The sequence below is a fragment of the Cetorhinus maximus genome, chromosome 28 (assembly GCF_964194155.1).
Source record: "Cetorhinus maximus chromosome 28, sCetMax3.hap1.1, whole genome shotgun sequence".
NCBI lineage: Eukaryota > Metazoa > Chordata > Chondrichthyes > Lamniformes > Cetorhinidae > Cetorhinus > Cetorhinus maximus.
In genome coordinates this window covers 5,328,760-5,346,283 of record NC_135906.1, presented here as the reverse complement: position 1 = coordinate 5,346,283, position 17,524 = coordinate 5,328,760, and the positions used below count along the sequence as shown (strand labels likewise).

Here is a 17,524-nt window from a genome sequence, read left to right as displayed (position 1 = left end):
CGAGTTCTGTGCTTGGATAGACTAGCCCCAGCCATTAGTTCCACAGAGACATTTAACTAACATGTTGAGGATGCAGAGAAATCAGGTCCCAGACACAAGGGAGAAGGAATCACTGCTTTATTGATCACTGGTTGACCAGAGTTTGCTTGTGTCTCCTGTACAGGAACAAGGCCGGCAATGAAGCAGAGATCAGAGAGACAGCTGTCACAGTCAGGGCCACGATCAGGACCACCTCAGACTGCACACCTACAAAGCAATGAGAAACCAATGGTTAGTGAAGGAAACACTGAGGGGAAAATGGAAACCAGCAGTTGGCCAACTCACCACCTGGAGACCTCTCCTGCATCCTTCGCTCAGCCTCATTCAGGGACTCTGTTGCCAGGTTGGTCACATCAGTATCCAGAATGAGCAGGGCTCCAAGTGAGGCCTCACCCTCCCACTTCAATCCAGCTTCACTCTCTGCAACATCAAACATTCCAGTTAGAGAGGGGAAAGGGGGACGTCCAACATCTAGAGGATCAATGTCCTACCACCTTCAGGTACAAGATCTCTCCTTCCTCTGGGACCAAACAACAACTCCCTTGTGGCACCACAGTTACCCACATGTCAACAGGCACAGATGTCAATGCTCGATTCCTCCAATGGGGTCCAGCTAAACAAGAGAAAGAGCCCATCAACCAGGTTGTGCATCACATCCCCACACAACGTCCCTGATGGAGAGAGGGGGAACTGACACATTCTGCACCTTCTGGAAAGTACAAGCTTTGTTCCTGGAATCCCTCTGATCCAATGGAGCAACTTTCAGGTGACAGGTGATGAAAATCTGAGGGACACATTCAACACACGTCATGATTCAGTGACTCCCTCCCAACATGGAGACCCCAATGATCAGCTTCCTCTTACCAAGGAACGGTCATCTCCAAGGAAACGGAACGCATCCAGGTCAAACCGGAGCTTGTCCAGCTCCTGCTCGTCTCTTGGCAACACAAAGGTTGAAAAGGAGTCCTCAGCTTTGCTGTCCAGGAGGCAACTGAAGAAAGATTAAAAAGGGACAGGAAGTGAATCAAGTGAAGCCATTGAGATGGGACCAGCTGGAGAAAGCAGAGAGCTCCTTACCCATTGTGGTCAATGAAGCTGTATCTCGGGGTGGAGTCCTTGTCTGGGCTCAATGTAGCTACACAGCGGTCAATGTAGAGCTTCAGGGACATGTGGTTGATCATTGAAACAGAGGCCTCAATGTGAATGAGCTCACCCAGGTAGTAGATAGTCGAAGTGCGCTCTGTAAGCCAGTCACCTGAAGTACAAGAGGACAAGGGTTCAAGACAGTGGCTGTAACTCCCAGTGAGTGACTACAGGAAATCACTCCCCATCCACCCATCACATACCATTCATTAGGCGCAGAGAGAATGACAGATGCCCTTCTCCAGACTTGGTGGAGCTGAATGGGATCCAGGTGGGCTTGATGGGGTCACTGCTCACATTGCCCTTCCTGGAAAGGCAGGGGAGTCATTTTAGGACATCTTCAGAGACCACCAGCAGCTGTAGATCTTATTGACAAAGAGGGTAAAGATTCTCACCTCAAATAACGACACTCAATGGGAACGACAGCTCCATTCGTTCTCACAATGACAGATCCATGATACTCTGGGGTGTGGTTCAGGTGGGTGGTGTAGATGAGGAAATCTCCAATCATCTGAAAGAATCAGGTGAAGGAATGAAGAACTGATCTGAAATGAGAATGTTCTCCACAGGGGTTAACAATGAAGTCATCCCATCCCCTGAAAACAATTCTGAGGGGGATTGACAAGGTCAGTGTGAAGAGGCTGCTTCCTCCCAGCCGGAGGAGAGTTGATTATTAGGTGTAGGCTTCTCAGGTCAGGGGGTCACTTAAGATTAATGTGACAGGGAATTACTTCATTCAGCAGGTGGTGAATCTTTGGGATTCTATCCCAGAGAGCTGTGAATGCTCAGTCACGGAGTATGTTTGAGACAGATGGATTTATTTTGTGTCATTAAGGGAATGTTATGATGTGGCAGATGATGCTAGTCAGGTGGATCAAATCCACGAGGGAAACTTGATCATGCGCTCAACTGTTTTGCAATTAGTATTTTATTTTGAGATCAGTGTCCGGAATTCAGGAACAGCAAAGACTGCCACAAATTCAGGAGGTTTAGATAAAAATGTAAACATGAACTAAAAAAGAGATTAAGCACATACATAGGTCTATAAATTACTATAAGAACTCCCAAAATCTTCTGATTAATCTGGCTCCCAGTGACACCTTTATTAAGGCAACAGTAAAAAAAATTTGAATGGACCCAGGCAAAGCAACACCACCTGGACAGGAGAATTCAACACGAGTTAACACATCCTTGGTTCCTTTAGACAGGAACTTGATGCAGAGGCTGGAGGCTTCTCACATTTGTGAAAGATCTTAGGATGTCTTCACCACTGACTCAGCCTCATCCCCTTGACAGGTAAATTGCATTGTTCCCATATCTTGTTGCAACTTCACTTTTCATAATATAAAACTTGAGTACTAATTTATCAGTAACCTTTTGAAAAAATTAACACTTCAGCTTAGTTTCTGAAAGCTGGGTGTAACATCCCACCATCGCTTGGAAATTCAAGCTATCCGAAGTTATATGAAAAAGCAAATTTTCATCACATCTCATTCTAAAACTTCAGCCATGTTTATGGATTTAGCATTTCAAAGCTCGATTCTTTTTGATGACTCAAAGCCTCCAGACCAACTGTCCAATTCAGCCCCACACAAATTATCCAAACCCCAATAATACAATAAAGCACAATATTAGGATATTTATCATATTTTGATGACAGGAATCAAAGAGCTTGTTAAGAGGACAGGAACATGGCGGTTGTGTAGAAGTTCGGTCAGGATCTTAATGATTGGGGAACAGGCTCGAGGGGCCGAATGGCCTCATTATGGGCTGCAATGCAACCTCAGCCCTTTATCCAAAGAGGGCGATCATCAGAACAAGACCAGGATCCATTAATAGGGAAGTGACTCAACAAAAGGACAGCTTCAGTTAACAGTAAAAAGGAGCCACAAGTGGACAGTAACATGGAGCATGGAAATAGAAGAGTTTGAAGCCAGAGCACCAGTTATTCCAATGACAGGAAAAGTGGGAAGTGTGGAGTTCCTCTTTAGTCCAATACATCTCCATTCTCATTCCATTTTCTTCATTTAAGGCACAACCTGGTTGGATTAAACTGGACTGAAACCTCCAGTTGGATTGATCTGAATGAGGGGAATAGAGATGAAAATCCTCTAAACAACAAAAGGAAAAGCTTGGAGGATCCAAAGAGAAGGTTCAAGACCAATGGGGCTGATGTCATAGGTTGGAGAGACTCAGGAACCAGTTAATGCAAAATACAATACAAGATAGAAAGCTAATTTGTAGTTTTATAAAGCAGGAGATATATCTCCTCAATATCATTGACATCTCACTCAGTGTTGGAATGAAGAGTGGGGAACAACCTACAGCCCAAGCTTAGAGCAAGAGCTGAGGATTCCCATTACCTGCAACCTGCTGCCACACTCATGGAGTCCATAGTCAAAGAGGACAGTGTGGTTCTGAGAGTATATACTGGTTGGCCAACAGCCTGCTGTCCACCAGGGTCAGGTCAGCAGCTTTGATCAGGTGCCTGGTTCCAAATAAATCCAGCTGGACCCTGAGCAGCAGCTTGTCCTCTCCACACTGCACCATCACAGTCTGCAGTGGAGACACACTCCCACCCTCAGACACACGGAAATGGGAACCAAAGGGAGGCCCAGGAGGAGAGAATGTCTGAGGCACAGGGGTGGCTTTGACTCTGCTCCATAGAAACCTCTGGCCTAGAAACTGTTGCCAAGTATCAGAGCCACAAAGAGCTCCAACTAGCACCAGCACTGGGAACAAAGCCCTCACTACAAAATCCCCCATGATACCAAACAACTCAACCATCCCTTCAGCCACCGAGCAGCACCTTTTATACACACAAGCTGCACTCACTGACACCAATGAGACCATAAGCAGCAACATTGAACCAATTAACCAGCCCCAATCTCCACAATCTCCACCAATGACAGAACTCATGGATTTATTACCAGGAAGGCCGATTTTATTTGGACCAATAGGAGTTGGTCTGGTGGGGAAAGATGTCGATGAACAAAAGGGAAGGTGTGTGATAGGGTGGATGGCAGGAGAGATTAAAGGATAAAAGGTTTCATGGTACAAAAGCCAGAGGCAGTGGTAATGGGTAAAATAAAGAAACAAAAGATGTGTCCAGATGAGGTGTGAATGGCTGCATAGCAACCGTCTGAATGTAATGTAGAATCGTAGAATGTTTACAGCGCAGAAAGAGGCCACTCAGCCCATCGTGTCTGCCCCAGCTGAAGAACGAACCCCCCCAGCCTAATCCCACTTTCCAGCACTTGGTCCGTAGCCCTGCAGGTTCCGGCAGTTGAGGTGCATATCCAGACACCTTTTCAATGAGTTGAGGGTTCCGGCCTCTACTCCCCTTTCAGGCAGTGAGTTCCAGACCCACACAATCCTCTGGGTGAGAAAAGGTTTTCCTCATCTCCCCTCTAATCTTTCTATCAATCACTTAAAATCTATATCCCCTCATCAATGAGCTCTCTGCTAAAGGAAATAGGCCCTTCCCATCCAGTCTATCCAGGCCCTTCACAATTTTGTACATCTCAATCAAATCTCCCCTCAGCCTCCTCTGTTCCAAGGGGAACAACCCCAGCCTCTCCAATCTTTCCTCATATTTGCAATTTTCCAGCCCTGGCAACATCCTGGTAAATCTCCTCTGTTCCCTCTCGAATGCAATTACATCCTTTCTGTAACGAGGTGACCAGAACAGCACACAGTACTCAAGTCGTGGCCTAACTTATGTTTTATATAGTTCCAGCATAACCTCCCTGTTCTTATATTCTACACCTCGGCTAAGAAATGAAAGGATTCCATCTGCCTTCTTAACCACCTTCTCAACCTGTCCTGCTACCTTCTGGGATCTGTGGACATTCACTCTAATACCCCTCACTTCCTCTACACCTCTCGGTCCCCCCCCATTTATTGTGTAATCCTTTGCCTTGTTTGACCTCCCCAAATGCATCACCTCACACTTCTCTGGGCTGAATTCCATTTGCCACTTTTCTGCCCACTTGACCAGTCTATTGATATCTTCCTCCAGTCCACAGCAACTCTCCTCGCTATCAACCAATTTTTCTGCTGTCTGTAAACTTCTTGATCATTCTACATTTATGCCCAAATCATTAATATAGACCACAAAAAGCAGGGGGCCCAGTTCTGAGCCCTGTGGAACCTGACTGGAAAAAGCCTTCCAGTCGCAAAAACATCCATCCTTTGTTTCCTGCCACTGAGCCAATTTTGTATCCAGCTTCCTATGTTCCCCTGGATCCTATGGGCTTTTATTTTTTTAAGCAGTCTGCCATGTGGAACCTTGTCGAAAGCCTTGTTTTAATCAATGTGTATCACATCAACTATACCACCCTCATCAATCCTACTTGTTACTTCCTCAAAAACTTCAATCTAATTAGTCAGATATGACCTGTGTACTATAGGCCCCCAAACAGTCAGGGAGAGATAGAGGATCAAATATGTCATCAAATTTCAGAGAAGTGTAAGAATAATAGGGCAGTAATGGTAGGGGATTTTAACTACCCAAATATGAACTTGGATAGTTTTATTGTGCAAGGTAGGGAGGGAGCAAAATTCTGAAGTTGCATCCAGGAGAACTTTTTTAGACAGTGCGTAGAAAGCCCAGCAAGGGAGGGGGCAGTTCTGGACCTAATATTCTGAAATGAGCCCGGGCAGGTGGAAGGCATATCAGTAGGGGAGCATTTTGGAGATAGTGACCATAACTCAGTTAGATTTCGGATAGTTATGGAAAAGGATAAGGTTGGGCCAGGAATAAAAGTTCTAAACTGGGGAAAGGCTTTTTTACTAAGTTGCGATGCGATTTGGCACAAGTGGACTGGGAGCAGCTACTTGCAGATAAAACTGTGCCAGAGCAGTGGAGGGTCTTCCAGGAGGAAATAGTGAGAGCACAGGGCAAATATGTTCCCGTAAAGACAATGGGTGGGGGCAACCAATCCTGGAGAACCCTGGATGTCAAGGTGCATAAAAGTTAGGATGAAGAAAACGAGAGAAGTTTATGGCAGATACCGAGGGCTCAATACAGCTGAGTCCTTACAGGGGTGTAAAAAGTGTAGAGGGGAACTTAAAAAGGAAATTAGGAAAGCTAAGAGAGTGCATGAGAAAGCATTGGTGTGTAGAATAAAGGAAAACCCAAAGGGGTTATTTAAATATATGTAGAGTAAGAGAATAACTAGGGAAAGAGTAGGGCCAATTCGGGATAATAGAGGTAATCTGTGTGTGGACCCGGAAGACATGGGTGCAGTCCTCAATGAATCCTTTACGTCGGTCTTCACAATGGAAAAGGACGACGCAGATACAGATATCAGGATGGAGGACTGTGAAATATTAGAGGAAATTAACATAGAGAGAGAGGGGGCACTTGCAGGTCTAGCGGCCTTAGAAATGGATAAATCCACAGGCCCGGATGAGATGTATCCCAGGCTGTTGTGGAAGCCAAGGAAAGAGATATCAGGGGCCCTGGCAATTTTCAAATCCTCTCTGGCCACAGGTGCGGTGCCAGAGGACTGGAGGACTGCTAACGTTGTCCCATTATTAAAAAAGGGAGGAAGGGATAGACCAGGAAATTACAGGCCAGTCAGTCTAACCGCAGTTGTGGGGAAGTTACTAGAAAGAATTCTGAGGGACAGAATATATCTGGCCTTGGAGAGACAAGGATTAATCGGGGACAGTCAGCATGGGTTTGTTAAGGGAAGATCGTGTTTGAAAAGTTTGATCGTATTATTTGAGGAGGTAACCAGGAGTGTTGATGAGGGTAATGCGTTTGACTTTAGTAAGGCTTTTGATAAAGTCCCTCATGGCAGACTGGGCATGAAAGTAAGAGCCCATGGGATCCAAGGCAAAGTGGCATGTTGGATCCAAAATTGGCTGAGAGGCAGGAAGCAGAGTGTGATGGTAGAGGGATGTTTCTGTGACTGGAAGTCTATTTCTAGTGGGGTTCCGCAGAGCTCGGTGCTGGGGCCCTTGCTGTTTGTGGTGTACATAAATGATTTATATTTAAATGTAGGGGGTATGATTAAGAAGTTTGCAGATAAGAGGAAAATTGGTAGAGTGGTAAATAGTGAGGAGGATAGCCGTAAACTGCAGGAGGATATCAATGGACTGGTCAGGTGGGCAGAGCAGTGGCAAATGGAATTCAACCCGGAAAAGTGTGAGGTAATGCACTTGGGGATGGCTAACAAGGCAAGGGAATACACTATGAATGGTAGGACCCTGAAAAGCACTGAATATCAGAGGGACCTTGGTCAGCATATCCAAAGATCCCTGAAGGTAGCAGGGCAGCTAGATAAGGTGATTAAGAAGGCATGTGGGACACTTGCCTTTATTAGCCGAAGCATAGAATACAAGAGCAGGGAGGTTATGCTGGAACTGTATAAAACGCTGGTTAGGCCACAACTGGAGTACTGTGTGCAGTTCTGGTCACCACATTATAGGAAGGATGTGAATGCGCTGGAGATGTTGCAGAGGAGATTTACCAGGATGCTGCCTGGGCTGGAGGGTCTGAGCCATGAGGAAAGATTGGATAGGCTGGGGTTGTTTTCCTTGGAGCAATGAAGGTTGAGAGGGGACCTGATAGAGGTGTATAAGATTATGAGGAGCATAGATAGGGTGGATAGGAGGGCACGTTTTCCATTAGTAGATGGGTCAATAAGCAGGGGACATCGATTTAAGGGAAGAGGTAGAAGGCTGAGAGGGGTGTTGAGGAAACATTTTTTCACCCAGAGAGTGGTGGGAGTCTAGAACTCACTGCCTGAAAGGATGGTTGAGTCAGAAACTCTCGTAACATTTAAGAAGTATTTAGATATTCACTTGTGTTGCCATAGCCTCCAAGACTATGTGCCAAGCGCTGGAAAATGGGATTAGTGTAGTCAGATCTTTGTTGACTGGAGCGGACACCTCCTGGGGTACATTTCATCCAGCCCTGGTGATTTATCCACTTCTGGCGATGCTAATCCCCTTGATACTTCCTCTCTCCCTACGTTTATCACATCCAATACTTCACACTCCTCCTCCTGAACTACAATGTCTGCCTCCTCCCCCTCTTTTGTTAAGACAGATGCAAAGTATTCATTCAGACCCATACCTACATCCTCCGCCTCCACACACAGGTTACCTTTTCGGTGTTTTATGAGCTCCACTCTTTCCTTCATTATCCTCTTACTCTAAATGTATTGATCAATCATCTTTGTGTTGATTTTGCTTGCCAATATTCTTTCATGCCCTCTCTTTACTTTCCTAACTTCCTTTTTGATTTCACCCGTCCGCTTTCCCTACTTCTCTCAGCTTTCTGTAATATTCAGTTCTCAGTGTCTGACATAAGCTTTCCTTTTCTGCCTTATCTTTCCTTGAAAGCTCCTTGATATCCAGAGGGCTCTAGATTTGTCTCTCCCACCCATTTCTTTGTGGGAACATGTTTACTCTGAACCCCTTGAATCTCCTCGTTGGTTGCCTCTCACTGCCCTGACACTGATTTACCTTCAAGTAGCTGTTTCCATCCACTTTTGCTAAATCACTCCTCAGCTTATAAAATTGGCCGTGCCCCAATTTAGAAGTTTAACTCCTGTTCTATCACTGTCCTTTTCCACAATGATGTTAAAATTAACTGAACTATTATCACTACTACAAAAATGCTCCCCACTGTGACTCCTTCCACCTGATTCAATTTTTAAAGCTAAGTCCAGAACTGTGCCCTCTCTTCTTGGACTTGCTACATACTGGCCAAAAAAGTTCTCCTGAATGCTTCAAGAGAATTCTGTTCCCTCCATTGCTCTCACACTGAAACTATCCCAGTTAATATTGGGGTAGTTAAAAAACCCCTACAATTACTGCCCTACTGTTTTTGCACTGCTCAGAGATTTGCCTCCATATTTTCTCTCTTACCTTCCTCTGACTGTTTGGGGGTCTATAGTACATTCCCAGCAGCGTGACTGCCTCTTTTTTGATCCTAAAATCAATCAATCTGGCCTCAGTTGATGATCCATCTAATCTTTCAATCCTTCTCACAGATGGAATTGCTTCTCTAACAGAAATGGCCACCCCAGCTCCCTTTTTAACTCCCTCTCTATCTTGTGTGAAAGCCCTGTAACCTTGGTGTTATTACACTGCGCTCGATCTAACTGAACTGATCGGACACACAGACGGAGCTGGGTGTGGGTTTGAACCCCACACTGGACGGTTTGTGTTTTATTTCTCACACTGGGTGACAGAGCTGTTACACAAAAAATGGACACAGCACATTTCTGAAAGATTGTTCCAATATAAAAGTGTATGAAATTAAAACCGAGTGTGAAAATCAGAATTGACAGGAAAGAGAATTTATTTCTGGAAACTATTATTGCCGGAACATTCCCAACATCAAACTCTGTCCTGGTGGCAAAGGCTAGTCAGGTTGAGTCGGGGGAATGGGGTGCGCTGGGGGAGTCGGGTGGAGCAGCTAGTCAGGTCGAGTTGGGGGTGTCGGGAGGTCAATGGGGAGTCAGGGGTCAGGGGGTAGTTGGGGGTCACGAGGCAGTCAGGTGGGAGGATATTGTGAGTGATTGGTCAGTCAGCTGTGCAGTTACCCAGGAGTTAGACTAGGTTTTCATCGGTCTAACATTTCCTGGGTATCTATTCAGGTAAGTACACGGGAACTGTCTGAAGTTGGAGACTTTTGCGGAGGGTCCTAGGGAGCAGGTGAATTGCCCATCAGATGTTCAAACTTCCCTGGCAGTTCCCGTGGAGTCAGTGCGTTGGCACTTCCGATAATGTCCCATGGTGCATCTTCTGGGGTACATCCGGACTCCGACTATCCGGAGAAAATCCCAAGATATTCTATAAGCATATCAATGGGAAGAGGATAACCTGGGAATGAGTAGGGCCCATAAGTGACCAAGAGCGCATTCTATGGGTGGAGCCAGAGGACATTGCTAGAGTGTTGAATGAATACTTCACATCCGTCTTCACCCAAGAGAATGAGGATGAAGGTATTGAACTCGGGGAGAGAGACTGCGAGGTTCTTAAGCCAATTGATATGGGAGTGACAAGGTATTGGAGGTGTTGGTAGGCTTAAAAGTGGACAAATCTCCAGGTCCAGATGATTTGTGTCTCAGACTGCTGAGGGAGGCAAGGAAGGAGATTGTATGGTCTCTGACCCAAATTTTTAATTCCTCTCTGGCCATGGGGATGGTGCCAGAGGACTGGAGAACAGCTAATGTAGTTCCGCTATTTAAGAAGGGTTGTAGAGATAAGCCAGGGAACTACATGCCAGTGAGTCTCACGTCAAGCTATTGGAGAAAGTTCTGAAGGAGAGAATCTATCTCCACTTGGTGAGGCAAGGTTTGATCAGGGATAGTCAGCATGGCTTTGTCAGAGGAAGGTCATGTCTAACAAATTTGATTGAATTTTTTGAGGAGGTGACCAGGTGTGTAGATGAGGGTAGTGCCGTTGATGTAGTTTATGTGGATTTCAGCAAAGCCTTTGACAAGGTCCCACATGGGAGGCTTATAAAGAAGGCAAATTCACATGGGATACAGGGTAATTTGATAAGGTGGATTCAACATTGGCTTATTTGTAGGAGGCAGAGGGTGATGACAAGAGAATGCTTCAGTGACTGGAAGCCAGTATCCAGTGGCATACCACAGGGATCTGTGCTCACCCTATTATTTGTCATTTATATAAACGATATAGATGACTATGTCGGGGGGGGGGGGTAGAATTAGTAAGTTTGTGGATGACAAAGATTGGCCGTTGGTTAACAGTGAGGTTGAGTGTCTTGGGCTACAGGGAGATATAGGCGGGATGGTCAAATGGGCAGATAAGTAGCAGATGGAATTAAACTCTGAAAAGTGTGAGGTGATACACTTTGGAAGGAGTAATTTGACAAGGAAGTTTTCAGTGAATGGCCTGACACTAGAAAGTTCTGAGGAACAAAGGGGCCTTGGCATGTGTGTCCATAGATCTCTGAAGGCAGAGGGACATGTTAGTGGGGTAGTGAACAAGGCATATGGGACACTTGCCTTTATCAATCGAGGCATAGATTACAAAAGTAGGGAGGTCATGTTGGAGTTGTATAGAACCTTGGTGAGGCCACAGCTGGAGTACTGTGTGCAGTTCTGATCGCCACATTATAGGAAGGATGTGATTGCAGTGGAGGAGGTACTGAGGAGATTCACCAGGATGGTGCCTGGAATGAAACAGTTAAGCTATGAAGAGAGGTTGGATAGACAAGTATTGTTTTCGTTGGAGCAGAGAAGACTGAGGGGCGACCTGATCGAGGTGTATAAGATTATGAGGGGCATGGACAGGGTGGATAGGGAGCAGCTGTTCCCCTTTTTGAAATGTCAGTCACAAGGGGGCATAAGTTCAAGGTGAGGGGCAGGAGGTTTAGGGGGGATGTGAGGAAAAATTGTATTACCCAGAGGGTGGTGACAGTCTGCAATGCACTGCCTGGGAGGGTGTTGGAGGCGGGTTGCCTCACATACTTTAAAAAGTACATGGACGAACACTTGGCATGTCATAACATGTGCTGATAAATGGGATTAGGTAGGTAGGTCAGGTGTTTTTCACGTGTCGGTGCAGACTCGATGGGCCAAAGGGCCTCTTCTGCGCTGTGATTCTGTGAGATCTGGAGATCGCCTGTGAAAACAAGCTAAAAACGGAACAGAACAAGCAACCAACTTACAGAAAGAATCCACAACCCGAAGATTCAAACTCTAATACCCTCCAGACTGACCGAGCCAATCCTGAGGCACTGGCTCTTCCCTGCCTGTTATTGGATAGAGACAGCTGTTGGCTCTGCCCCACGGAGAGGAGTTTGTTCCACAGACCATGAACCAGCTTCCCCTCAATTCCTAGCTTGATCAGTAAATCCACCCACTGAAACCTCAAAGTGTGATATATTCCCCTCACTGATCAATAATTCAACTTCAATCGTTCGCTCTTTCCAAACATTGATGCCCATTTTCATCAACATTTAATTCTCTCTCACTCTTTATTTCATTTGTGCTTTTCCTCTAAAACATTTCATCCCAATTATTGACGAGAGGGAGGAAATGAACAGAAGAGATTTACTGGAATGATACCAGGGGTGAGGGACTTCAGTTTTGTGGGGAGACTGGAGAAGCTGGGGTTGTTCTCCTTGGAGCAGAGAAGAGGCAATTTGACAGAGGCGTTCAAAATCCTGAACTGTTTTGATCGGGTCAATAGGGAGAAACTGTTTCTGACGGCAGACGGGTTGATAACCAGAGGACACAAATTTAAGGTGATTGACAACAGAAGCAGAGGTGACATGAGGAAACATTTTTTACACAGTGAGTTCCTGTGATCTGGAATGTTCTGTCTGATCAGCTTCTGGAAGCAGATTCAATAGTAACTTTCAAAAGAGATTTGGATCAACACTGGAATAGAAAAATGTCCGGGGTTTTAGGGTAAAAGCAGGAATTAGGACTGATTGTAGAGTTTCACCAAAAAGGCAGCACAGACACGATGGGCCAAATGGCCTCCTGCTTCCTTGCATCATTCTATAATTGTACAGACAGAATGTTGGTCCAATTCGCTTTGAGCTGGGAGAGGATCAAACCCAGATCCCGACTATTATAAACACCACACCCCAACCAACTGAACAAGCCTGTCCTTTACTCACTCTTTCTCACAGCCTCTGCTCCTCACTTTTTCTGTCTTTCCAGCCTGTTCTGTTCCTCTGACCTTCATTCCTGACGTTCTATTGACCACAGCCGACTCACTGTCCCTCTCACTCCCACCGTTTCTCCGCCCCTTCACCCACTTCCAAACCTCTCGGTTGAACAGCCTCTCATTTCTGCTCATCCGCTCCATTAATATAAGAGGAAAACATTCTCAACCAGACATTTCCAGACAGTCAACGTTACATTAAGACAAGGTTAAGATCAGATTCATTCCCTTTAAACACGGGGAGAGCAGGCCTCCCTGTTCAGGCTCGGTGTCAGATGTGGTTTCACTCCCATTAGTCTGAGAGACACGGGGTCAGGAGTGGAAAGTCTCTCCTTGGATTCTCTCTAATTTAAATGGAGATGAAACCAAATTAAAACGCTCAAAACCAGGGAGTGAACAATGGTTCTTCAATCTGACACAGTCCCAATGGAGTTATTTCCACCTCACCGTGAGCTAATCTTCTTACAGGGAATAGAATTCCGGGGGAATTTCCCCACCGGCTTGTTCCTCACTTCAGGGGAATGGGACCCAACCAGATCTTGGAGCTCAGATTATGTTAATGTTCCGCTCATGATATCTTAATATTATCTTATGCTTGAGCAACTTTTAATCAGGTTCATGGACAAATTCTTCCATCATCCCTTCTCCCACATTGCATCTCTCGCTCTCATTCATTCTTTATTCCTTACAATCCAGAAAGGGTTCGGAATCAGAGCTCACCCCCAAATCCTCTGTACACAAACCCCCTTCTGTTACCCTGTTTGATCCAAGAGACCACTCAATAAATTATACTCTTTATAAACACTGAAAGCTGTCTCACAGTGTTGGATAAGGAGTTAAATACACTGCAGTGTTTATAGATTGTTTTCCAGTTCACAGTCTGTTCCAATTCATTAGCTTCGGAAGGACGAGCAGTCAGAATGAGAAATTGTACAAAGTCAGATGGCATCCTAATCACATTCAATTTCATTTGATTCAATGTTCCCCATATACCAGGATGGCCGAGTGGTTAAGGCGTTGGACTTAAGATCCAATGGACATGTGTCTGCGTGGGTTCGAACCCCACTCCTGGTAGTTGTGTTTTTCAGGTGTTACTTGTCATCTTGCTGCTCAATTTAACAGAAGAAATAGGAGCACCCAGTCCCTCGAGGCTTCTCTGTCATTCAATTTGATCATAACTCATCAGATCCTGGTCTCAACTCCACTTACTATCCTGTTCCCAACAACCCTTAATGCTCTTGTCATTTGAGATTCAGTCTAACTCAGCCTCGAGTATATTCAATGAGCCAGTCTCCACTGCTCTCTGGGGTAGAGAATTCCAAAGATTCACAATCCTCTGAGAGAAGAAATTCCCCCTCATCTCTGTTTGAAATGGGTAATCCCTTCACACCATCATCCATTCTGTTGTTTAATCACTCCTTCCTGTAGTAGAAGGGTTTGGCACATACAGGGTTAAAGTGGGACTGAGCCCAGTACCACCCACACAATGATGTAGGAAGGCACATGACCCAGACCTAGGGTCAGTGTGGTGTTGAAAAGAGATGTATTAAGACCTGGACATGGAGTTAGCTCCTTGCCTGTACCCTTTACTGCATATATGTACATCATTACAAGTAGTTAATAAAGACTTGCTGTTAATATTCAGAAGATTATGAAGATTTCTTGAACAGACAGATTGTGTGACCAACACCATCCCAACAAGGTGGCAGCTCAGGATCAAAAACCCTCAACTTAACTAAAACGCGGAAAGACTAAGACCTGAATTTTACTCTCAGGATGCGCCTGAAGTCAGCATAGCCGAAGCGGATGTAAAACCAGCTCCTGGATATAAAACCCACTCTTACGCTTGGTGGCCAATTAAGGCCCTCGCAGTGTAAAACGGGATCGCCGGATGCTTTTTCTGTGTGCGGGGTCGGGAACTCGTCAGGCACCAGGTCCAATGGGGACGGGGTGGACTATTCGAAAACGGAAGAGGCAGCTCCCTGAAGGCTGCCAGGAGGCAACTGGGTCGCTGCCTGAAGACTCTAGCCACTGGGCAGTGATGTCTTCGTCATGCCCTCCTGCCTTGGCCTCCCTGCTGGCCCTACACCAACTGAGCCCATGCCCACCTGGCCTCCGCTCCCTCCTGCCCCTCTCTTCCCCTTCAGGGGTGGTTCCACCGGTGGAATACACTGTCCCCATTAGATGGGATGCAGAGGAGCAGTGGCTTTAAAATGAAGGAGCAACTGTGCTGCAATACTCAGGGGGACCTTCCAGGGAAGATGAGGACCTGCGATGCTGAAATGTGGGCTTGACAATCAAACGAGATGCCAAGAAACTCTGGGGCAACTCTGGACTCACACAGCAAAGGACTGGCAATGACAGAGAAAGTGCTGCTGCTCCAGGGGCCTTTTATCCTGCCCGTGGATGAGGAAATGATAAAAATGTGATTTCCGCCCACTGGTTTCGCCCGTGCGACGAGTGAAAAATTGCACGGATAACGTAAAATCGGGGTCAATTGGCCCTTTAATTTTTGGCGGGCGCTGCTCTGACTCCCCCGTGTGCCCGCTGATTTCCGCCCACCGGTTTTGCCCGCGCAAATTAAATTACTCAGCCTCTCGGGAACGCGGCGACTGTCCGATTCGGAAAGCAGCAAGCCTGCATTGAATTTGAACACCTCACGACTCGTAACAGTAAATCGCTGAACAAAATAAGTCCGCAAACAGCTGACCCAAGCAGCCATTGTTACAAATTTTTCTTTGAGAAGCACGCTGCCACCATGTTGCATAGCCCACCAAACCCAGCAAGCGTGGGAAACCCTTTGTATGACAGTGAACGGTGATGCCATCTTGGAAGCCTGTAAGCTCTTAAAGCTGTACCCACAATTTAAACATCTTTAACATGGATCACAATTCAACACTTCCAACTCCACTTGGACTAACACAAGGCCCAGGCCAGTCACAGAATTAGGGTATTTGGAGAAATCTTTTTTAAGCTGCAGCATCGCTTCTGGTTTAAATAAAAAGTCAGAGGAAGAGCAAGTAACACACTTCTTTAGTCTACAGGCCCAATTGTAGATGACATCATCTTAAGACAGAATATTAATGAGTCATTTGCCAAATTTGATGAGGTTTTAAAATCATTTGATGTTTATTTCCACTTGCAATCCAAAAAAAATTGTAGAGAGCTAAATTCAACAAGAGAGTGGGACAGCCTGCGGAGCCTGTCGATTATTCCATCAATGATCTCGACAGGATAGCAGACGGGTGTGAATATGGAGATTGGGAGTCTGAACTCATCAGAGACAGAAACGTGGTGGGTGTTGCAGACGATTCACTCTGACCTCCAACAAACTAAAGATGATCTAACCCTGGACAAGGCAATCTGGATAGTTAGACTGTCTGAGCCACACGAGAAACACAGGACAACCCTAAGGGGAGAGAATACAACATGGGGCAGAAACAACCCTCAGTCCAGCTTATCAAAGTCACAAAGGCACCGGGACAATCCAAATCAGGGAAAGCAATCGCATACTTACCTGGTAGGGGAGAGACCATGATCACGGTTGCTTCTGCATGTGTGTAAGGGTTGTTTTTGTGGGTATCATTTCTTTTACAGGGTGGTTTCAGCAAAGGCTCTGGCCTTTTTGCTCTTTGATGTTGGAGGCTCTTCTGTGGCTGTTTGTTCTCCTTTGAAGGGGATTCAGTGCCGAACATTGGGAACTTAAAGAGGTGATGGCTACAACCAGTCACGCCCCAAACCAGGGGGTAGGTAACAGCGTTAGGGTGGCGGTGACAGACAGCGAAGGAGGTGCACCCATGGATCGGGCCTTCTTCTTTAAGCAAATCCTTTTGGAGTCGTATAGATTTGAAGCTGCGGAGATCTACTCCCTGCAGGACTTCCCCAGCACTGGATATTTTGACGTGACCTTCAGGAATGTTGCTGCCTGCGTCTAGTTCCTGAAGGCGTTTGAGGAGAAGAGAGACCAGCCGGAGATGAAGATCCTGACGGTGGAGCCGCTCTTTGCTCTGCCGTTGCAACGGGACTGGGTGGTGACGGTGCATCTCTACAACCCCTATGTCCCTGTCGCCGACGTGCTCAACTTCCTCGCCAGGTACCTCGATAAGGTTGGGAGCTGCACCGAGGTTAGAGACACCTTTAGGATTTGGACCAGCAAACGCCAGGTTAAGGTCAAGCTCAAGACCGACGGTAAGGGAGCCACCTTCCACCCTCCTTCCAGCTTTGCTATCGGGGGAAGCCGTGGCTACCTTGTCTACGCTGGGCAGCCCAAACTTTGTCGCTCATGCGGCAAGTCTGGTCATGTGGCGGCCAACTGCAGTGCCGCCCTCTGCAAGAACTGCAAACAGGAAGGGCACCAGGCAAAGGACTGCAAACAGACTAAGTGCTGCAACCTGTGTGGCGAGGCAGGTCACCTCTACAGGACCTGCCCCAAATGCTGCCTCACTTATGCACAGGCAGCCAAAGCCAACGATGGGGAGGCAGAAGAAATGCTTCGTGTCACTACTACCAAGGACACTTGCAACACTCCAACCACAAAGGCCTCCAGTGAGAACAACGGGACAAAGGAGGACACAGACAGAGACAAGGTGTAGGAAAGGATTGAGGCAGCAGACAGCCAATCAACAGCACTACCCCCTGAACCTCCCACTCCTCAGGAAAGCAAATCAAT

General features: G+C 46.3%; 2 protein-coding genes and 1 non-coding gene across 3 annotated transcripts in view; 2 read left to right on the top strand and 1 right to left on the bottom strand.

Annotated features, from left to right (window-relative positions):
- The window catches only part of LOC144668989 (EVI5-like protein), a 96,623-nt gene that overhangs the window by 31,364 nt on the left and 47,735 nt on the right, over positions 1-17,524 (top strand). The window lies entirely within an intron of this gene.
- On the bottom strand, positions 125-9,102 carry LOC144668743 (zona pellucida sperm-binding protein 3-like). Its single transcript, XM_078531074.1, has 7 exons — positions 9,070-9,102; positions 1,578-1,693; positions 1,386-1,489; positions 1,117-1,294; positions 904-1,030; positions 694-823; positions 125-246 (listed from the first exon to the last, which is right to left on the bottom strand). Exons 1-7 carry the CDS (start codon positions 9,100-9,102, stop codon positions 125-127), a joined length of 810 nt encoding a protein of 269 aa, XP_078387200.1.
- trnal-uaa (transfer RNA leucine (anticodon UAA)) lies at positions 13,847-13,929 on the top strand. Its single transcript has one exon. It is a non-coding gene; the product is annotated as a tRNA-Leu (tRNA).

Excerpts from the sequence above, each read along its gene's own strand:
- LOC144668743 (XM_078531074.1), bottom strand. The coding sequence starts at position 9,102 with ATGTACTATAGACCCCCAAACAGTCAGAGGAAG. Across the intron at positions 1,490-1,577 it reads ATTGAGTGTCGTTATTTGAG|GAAGGGCAATGTGAGCAGTG; the intron begins GTGAGAATCTTT and ends CTGCCTTTCCAG. Across the intron at positions 1,295-1,385 it reads CTCTCTGCGCCTAATGAATG|GTGACTGGCTTACAGAGCGC; the intron begins GTATGTGATGGG and ends CTTGTACTTCAG.